Below are 7,400 nucleotides of genomic sequence, written 5' to 3'. Positions count from 1 at the left end.
AGATTCATGAATAATCCAAGTAAAGAGCATTGACAAGCTATGAGGTAGATACTTAGGTATCTAAAGGGACAACCACGAATGCTTTTGTATTTTGGAGGCATAGACATTTTCTTACAAGGATATGTTGATGCACACATGGCATGTGAAGACAATCGAAAGAGCACTACTCGCTACGTCTTCACAATTGGAGGCACAACAATAGGTTGGGCTTCAAAGCTATGGAAGGTTGTCTCACTTTCTACCATGAAAGTAGAATATGTAACAATCACGGAGACGAGCAAAGAGATTTTTAGGCTTCACAGTTTTTAGAGGAGCTTGGATGCAAACAAAACAATTGTGTTTTATACTGTGATAGATAAAGCACCAATCATCTTGCGAAAAATTCAACCTTTCACTCGAATACAAAGCACAGTAAAGTTACATGTCACTTCATGCATACTCTTTTGGAAGAGGGACAACTAAAGCTAAGAAGAGAGCACACAAGTGAAAATCATGCATACATGTTTACAAAGGTGATCAACAAAGAAAAGTTCAATTTTTTCTAATCTTCGATCGACATTCAAGGATAAGAAGCCAGGATGAAAATCAATCATAGATTTGGTGTGGAGGTCAATGTCCAAGTGAAATTGTTAAATATCGATCATGGTTTATCCCTTGTAATTTTCTATATTAAAAACACACATTTATAAGAGTCCCATTATGAAAAGCCATCGTGCGTGAAAAAAGTTAACTCACCGAAAACCAAAAAATTTCACGACCGATCTCAAACAAAGCTCGTCAAGCTTTGTTGAAATATTATGACCGAACGTTGATCAAAAAGTGATTGGAAAACAACCAATCAGTTAATCGGTTGGCAGAGAGTCAATGGCCATGGTCGATGACTGGAAGTGAATGACCGATGGCTCAATTCAAATTGGACTTGTCTTCTCAAGGCAACCGCACATAGATACATAGGAGAATTCAACTCAAACTCATCCACAAAAGGAACGGCTTACACACGGTTGCCTCTCATATAGACGACATCCCTTTTCACCACTAAAGGAAGACATTTTTAACACACAAAAAAATGGATTGTAAGAGGTGAAGGATTGTGATACATAGTGAAATTCTGTGAAGTGGTGAGAGTGAAGCAAGAGGTCTACTAAAATTATAATGCCTTTGTAACCTACTTCTCGTATGAAGCACTAAAGCCATTGAGTGACTGCTTTCCCATGTATGTAACTCACATTGGCTGAACCACATATGTCGAGTGTACTCTATAATCTCTTTTTCTCTCTCTACTCTATAATCTCTCGTGTGAAATTTCTCTTTGATAAGGGATATCTCCTTTGTCTACCATCGCCAACCATCTATACAACTTGTGACCCCACAAGAAGTTGCATTACTCCTCAATTTGTAATATTGGCTAGCAACAAAAATTCTTATACCAACACATCACTACAGAGTTATGGTTGCCAAGACTCAATAAGATGATTTCTTTCCACTCTGCTTATTGCAAAAGATGAAAGCTAATGTAAGTAGAGGATGCTTGTTGTCTACATATACAATAGATATTTGTACACAACTAGATAAGCATGCACTCTCCTTCAAAGGTGAAGATACTTTTGCACTCTTGAAGAGCTCATTTGTCTTCACTCTGAATGGCTCAAATTGACAAATCACCTTAATTGTGCAAAAACACTCCATCTCTAGAAGCAATTAATCATAAAAAAGTAAGAGAACAAAATCAAGCCTTTTAAAAATTTCCTTGGTGTGATACGTTTGGGTAGTGTTCTATTTTTTCCTTAGTAACTTCTCACAAGCAAGAATTTTTGCCATTAAAGTAACCATCTTAAGTACAAATTGAATGGGTGCTCCACATAGATTCTGTTTAATTTGATTTTTGTTTTTGTATTGAAAAAATTTATCAAACAAGTTCCTTAATGTACCATTTACAGCTTCGCTACTATTTAAACAACTACACCAATTCACACACTAACTACTACATCAGAGACCAAGCAACAGTGTGTGTGTGTGTGTGTGTGTGTGTGTGTGTGTGTGTGTGTGTGTGTGTGTGTGAGAGAGAGAGAGAGAGAGAGAGAGAGGTATCATAATGGGCTGCAAATGAGCCTGGCCAGGACCCCTGGCACAGCTTTTTCGATTTGGTAATGCAACCTTTGTACTTCTGACAGCTATCATCTCAATAGAAAACACCCAACCATAAGAAAACTTACTAACAACATAATCACTTTGCATTCAAGCAAGCATTATCAGCAATTGGTCATTTTTTCACTCAATTTCCACAAATCTTCAGCAAGCTTGGCATTCGTGGCAAACTTGCTCGGTGTATCCTGGTTGCAATCTGCAAAAAATTTGCCAGACAACCCCTTCACACCAGGATGAAGGGCCACGTAGCACGTCGTCGCAGCACCCTTGGAGAGAAGAAAATGGAGAACTTTGAAAATCAGCATTATGCACTACAAATAGAACTGACGATATTGCAAGCACTCATGACTCACAGCAGACAAGTACCTGGGAAGGAGTCTTCCATAGGTGGTACATCACCACTCGACCTATGTCTGTGTCATTGCATTAAACAAACATTAGCACAAAGTTACTTAAAAGGCATAACTACTGCAATTTCTTAGATTCTGTCACAGCATAAAACTAATCACTGCAATAAATCTATCGACATCACTGTCCAAGATAAATTTTTAAAAAAGGGAAAATTACCAAAATACCCCTGAGAATTGGGAAATTCCCAGAATGCCCTTCAATTTTTTCAAAATTCCCCATGATAACCATCATTGCCCTCGAAAAAATCTCCAGGGGAGAGTTTGTTTTGCAACTCTTCATCAGAAGATTAGTTCTCACAAATTAGAAGCTGGTAGAACTGGGATTTTAGATGGTATTGTGGGCTCTCAAGATGAAATCATTCATTAGTTTTGAATACAAAAATGCATCTATTTATGGGCTCATGGGGGAAGACTTTGCCTACGACACTTAAAGATAGATCTCTTTTGACAAAGTGATTAGAGTATGCAAAAGTTGAGGCAATCCACCCAAAAATGGTACAATAGTTTTTGGGAATATCCACAAATTTCAGGGGTATTTTGGTAATTTTCCCTGTAAATAACCACGATACATGGCTAATAAACAGTAGTATGCCCACCCCAACCAAAAAAACAAACTCTGGTCCCTTGCATGCGGTTTTTCAAAGAGAAAAGAGCTATAGAACTACTCAAATACTCACATGAACCTAAACTATACAGATAAGCATCGTCTACTTACAAGCCATAATGGTTATGTGCCTTTGAAGGTTAGTAAAAATGTAGCCAGGATGAACGCTATTGATTGTAATAGGCACGTTTTGTTCCTGGAATTGTCAAATTCTCAAAAATCAGCCACATTACCTAATTATTCAAGCCCAAGCTTGCACCAAGGATATCTCTGCACAACAATTATTCTATACCTGTAATCGCCTTGCAAGCTCATAGCAATGCAGCAAATTTGCAAGCTTGGACTGGCCATACGCATAAAGCCGAGAGTACCTGAACAAACGTCATGTTTTAGTTCACAAGAATTACTGTTAAAGCAGAACTGAAGGAGCTTAGCATTTAACAGATGATGCTCACCCTTCTGGAGAATTAATTCTGTCAAGACGAATGCCCTCGCTGTAAGTATACTTGTGATAGGAAGAGGTTAAATTCACTATCCTTCCTTCAATTTTGGATTCTAAGGCTGTGCTTTTCATCGTCTCCAGGAGTGAGGAGGTGAGCAGAAAATGCCCTGCATCAAACTTCACCTTCAGTAAGAAAGCTGTAATTTAAAAGGGTGCATGGAGGCCAAATCTGCATCCACAAAGGGTTGGGATAATGTGAAAGAGGAAAACGAAAACATTACACATAACAACAGCCTAATTAACTTATCCTCAAACTTCTTCCACAACTAACCTCTGTCCAAGAATTTGCATTAACTCAGTTGAAACAAAGGTGTCATGCGCCTCTCTCATAAAACCTCTGACAAGGACTGCTAAAGACTCACGACCTAAACACGACTCCCTTTATCTAGACCTGGCTGTTCACACTTGGTCGGCATTGGCCAAGTATGCCCATGCCTACGGAGTGCCAGGCTACACACCCCTGTGGCAATCTGGCCTCCTCAAACCCCGTGTGGACTCATACCCCTGAAAAGATGCTATAGATAACGTGGCATCAGTGCTAAATGCTTTTCCGTCGCATGCAAATGACAGTATTACATATAAAAGTTCCGACACCACTCACTACATATAAATGCAACAATTCACATTAGAGTAAATTACCGAGGTGGTTTGTTGCAAACTGAAGTTCTATCCCATCCTTTGATAGCTGGAAAGGACATTGCATGACACCTGCATTATTTCTTTGAAGCAAACAATTCTGGATTTGAGCCTCATAAATAAATTCAAGCAAGTTGCTCATCTAGATCAAAAAGGGTAGCTACAAACCAAAACATACATCAAAAGGTTAAGAGGTAAATTCATCGCTTTGAAATCTGAGACAAACTGCCTCACAGATGCAAGGGAGCTGAGATCCAAGTGCAAAATGTCTATCTTTGCATCAGACTTAACTTTGAAAATATTCCCCTTGACAGTTTCCGCAGCTTCCACGTTGCGAACCGCAAGAATCACATGGACTCCTCTCAAAGCCAATGTCTTGGAGGTCTCTACTCCAATGCCACTTGCGCCGCCTAGATCCATGAAGAAAACACAACCCAATTTCAAGATCACATTCCATCATTCCATCCTAGGTGTTTCTCCAAAGAGACTGTAGCCCCATGTGACTAACCTTTTGAAAAAAACTCACACTATTGACCCATTTCTGTGGAGTGTAAATAAAGGGGACAGGAGGAATAGTGCAGAGGAAACAACAGTACTATTGCACGAAGGATCAGAGACATCCTGACAACCCGACTTAAACAAATGGACTTTCTTAAATAGCACCACCTGGAGCTTTAACAAGCAAAAGTTTTCATTAAGCCCCTAGTATTTACATGTCTTTGTGTGCTAGTGACCAGAAGACAGCACACAAAAATCCTCTACAGCAAGTATTGGATTATTGAGGCATTAGTACCCATTACATCCAAAATTGCTCCAAGTGAATGCAGCATTCTCCAAATGTGGCTGTCATGACAAATGTATCTTGGGTGAATGTAGTGATTGCCAACAATTCCCACAAAGTTTCTTTTCCTCTAGCCCTGCACTCTCTTGCCTGTTTGTGCTACTGACGAGAAGACAATACATGCTAATCAGTTGTGACATGTTACATCAGTTCATTATATATGTAGAGGTTGCCCATCATTTTGGTACAGTCTCTTTTCCTCTTACCCTGCACTTTCTTGCCTCTGCATGCTAGCAACAAGAAGACAGTGCAAACTAACCTCTACACCAAACAGTGCATACTAAGACCACATTCTTGATTTCCTTGTACGTGTCCATAGATGCAAACACTCCCCCAGAAGTGCGCCTTTCATGATTCTGATGTGTGGTGAAACCTGCACCGTGTGTGGAGAAGTCTTCAACTTGAGTACTATAATTGCGCTCGCTCGGTACCAAGGCAATTCAGCATATCCACATATAAGAAAGGCTCACCAAGTGTGTTTAAACGTGTGGTAGGATGTGCTTGTAAGTTATTAAGCAACGTTGCTTCTTTGATTTTAACACACCTGTAATAATTGCTGTAAGACCAGATCCATCAATGCCTTCCGTAACTTCCGCAGCAGTAGAATAAAATCCAAAGCCACTGACACTCTGTTTGGTGAAAGGCCAAACCATGTCTGTAACACGATGGTATAGACCAAATAAATGTCCTTCGTGGGCTACCTTTTAGCCTTCACCTGCACACTAAAATATGCTGCAATCTTAATCTGGACAACAACAAAGGAGTATGGCGTTATGAACATCCTGACAGAATTACTGCTTGTACCACAAACCCATTCAAAATGCCAGGCGCAAACCTTCGCATGCATACAAGTGCATATGCATGTGCGTCTGCAACTGTACCTTAAGATCTTGCAGAGGAGGGGCTATAGTGCCAACCCTAGTGTACTAGATTGAGCGCAATACAGAGGTTTGAGGCCACTACTGGCGCAAGCATGTCCATACCTGTGACACGTGTAGAGTGAGTGAGTGTGTGGGCGTAGGACGGTTGAACCACAGAGTAGAACTGCAAGCATAGCAGTATGACAGGCAAACACAAATGCAAGAAGACGAGGGCATGTTCGTGTTAATAACCCCGTGCGTGAGTGTGTGCGTGCGTGTGTGTGTGTGTGTGTGTGTGTGTGAGAGAGAGAGAGAGAGAGAGAACCAAAGAATGGAAATGGCGAGCTTAAGCAGGAATCCAGCAAGCAACTCCACCCTTTGGCTGCAGTTGAGGCCTTGGAAATACTACTACTTGCAGGAGGTGGTGGTGGTAGTAGAAGAGCTGAAAAAGGCAGGCCAACAACTTGCTTTGCTCCAGTGCTCCACCGCTGGGAATGGCTGTGACGAGTCCAGTCACTCGTCAGGGAAATTTATGCCCTTCGCATCCGTAGCCGCTTTAAAAAACACCGCTGGGAATCAGGCCTGAAAATTGCCCTTACAAATCGTAGGGAAGGGAAATTTTCAAGTGTCCCCTTCCCATGGGAAGGGTTTGGTTTGTACTTGTATGGCATTTCTACCTTCAAAGTGAAGGGCAAAGTTTTCTCTGCCCTTCTAATCAAATCTTTACCAAACTAGTTTTTTCATGATTGCATTCTAACTAAGCCAAAAACACTCAATACAATCAGAATCCAAAAATGATAAAAACACATATATTGAGATACCACAATGAGAATGGCACCTGGCTCAATGTAAAGACAAATTTTGTGGTGCCTCAATACTCCACGAAAGTCGCATACCAAAATAAGCCAGCAATTTACTCGACCAAAATTGATCACAACACTAAAAACATGGCCTCTCAACATAAGCCTAACACGTATGAAAAGTAAAAAAATTGCACTCTTGCAAACTCATATCATTTGCGACTAAAAGATCAACATCCATGCACTCACACATAATGCCCTAAGTAATTTCTTTTGGCCTTCTAACGTGTAAAGCTAGCGAGAGAGATTCTCCATGAGTTAAAGACTTTGAAGAACCACAACCAGTTCCTTTAGAGAGCCTCGACAAAATATTTATGACTAGAATCCGACTCTAGACTCCAAACTTTTTGGAGTGCCAGCGATTCAATTGAAATGATTCAACTTTCAGCCTTCAAAGTTTAGGTTTAACTCAACTTTGCAATTTGCAGCTCGCTTTTACCCACTACCAATGCCACGTGCATTCAATTTCCCTACAAAGGTATACTTAATTTAACTTTTAAGTTTAAGGGTGTATGCCCACTACTAGACTCCAATGCATTAAA

The 7,400-nt window shown here is 40.3% G+C and overlaps 1 protein-coding gene across 7 annotated transcripts; it reads right to left on the bottom strand.

Moving 5' to 3' along the window:
- Positions 1-2,095: 2,095 nt before the first annotated feature.
- Positions 2,096-6,533, bottom strand: LOC147422048 (short-chain dehydrogenase TIC 32 B, chloroplastic-like). 7 transcript variants are annotated; one of them, XM_086502557.1, is made up of 10 exons: positions 6,324-6,533; positions 6,020-6,121; positions 5,683-5,883; positions 4,476-4,707; positions 4,301-4,380; positions 3,615-3,768; positions 3,452-3,530; positions 3,271-3,355; positions 2,512-2,558; positions 2,096-2,411 (listed from the first exon to the last, which is right to left on the bottom strand). In XM_086502557.1, exons 3-10 carry the CDS (start codon positions 5,789-5,791, stop codon positions 2,250-2,252), a joined length of 948 nt encoding a protein of 315 aa, XP_086358683.1. In that variant the 5' UTR covers positions 5,792-5,883; positions 6,020-6,121; positions 6,324-6,533; the 3' UTR covers positions 2,096-2,249. The 7 variants fall into 7 exon arrangements, with proteins under 7 accessions (XP_086358683.1, XP_086358684.1, XP_086358686.1 ...); XM_086502558.1 differs by having other exon boundaries at positions 5,683-5,860; XM_086502560.1 differs by having other exon boundaries at positions 5,683-5,853.
- Between the last annotated feature and the right edge of the window lie 867 nt (positions 6,534-7,400).

This window comes from Adiantum capillus-veneris, chromosome 27, assembly GCF_014529385.1.
Source record: "Adiantum capillus-veneris isolate H3 chromosome 27, ASM1452938v2, whole genome shotgun sequence".
NCBI lineage: Eukaryota > Viridiplantae > Streptophyta > Polypodiopsida > Polypodiales > Pteridaceae > Adiantum > Adiantum capillus-veneris.
Note: the sequence above shows the minus strand (reverse complement) of the source record. Positions and strands in the feature narration are given on the sequence as shown.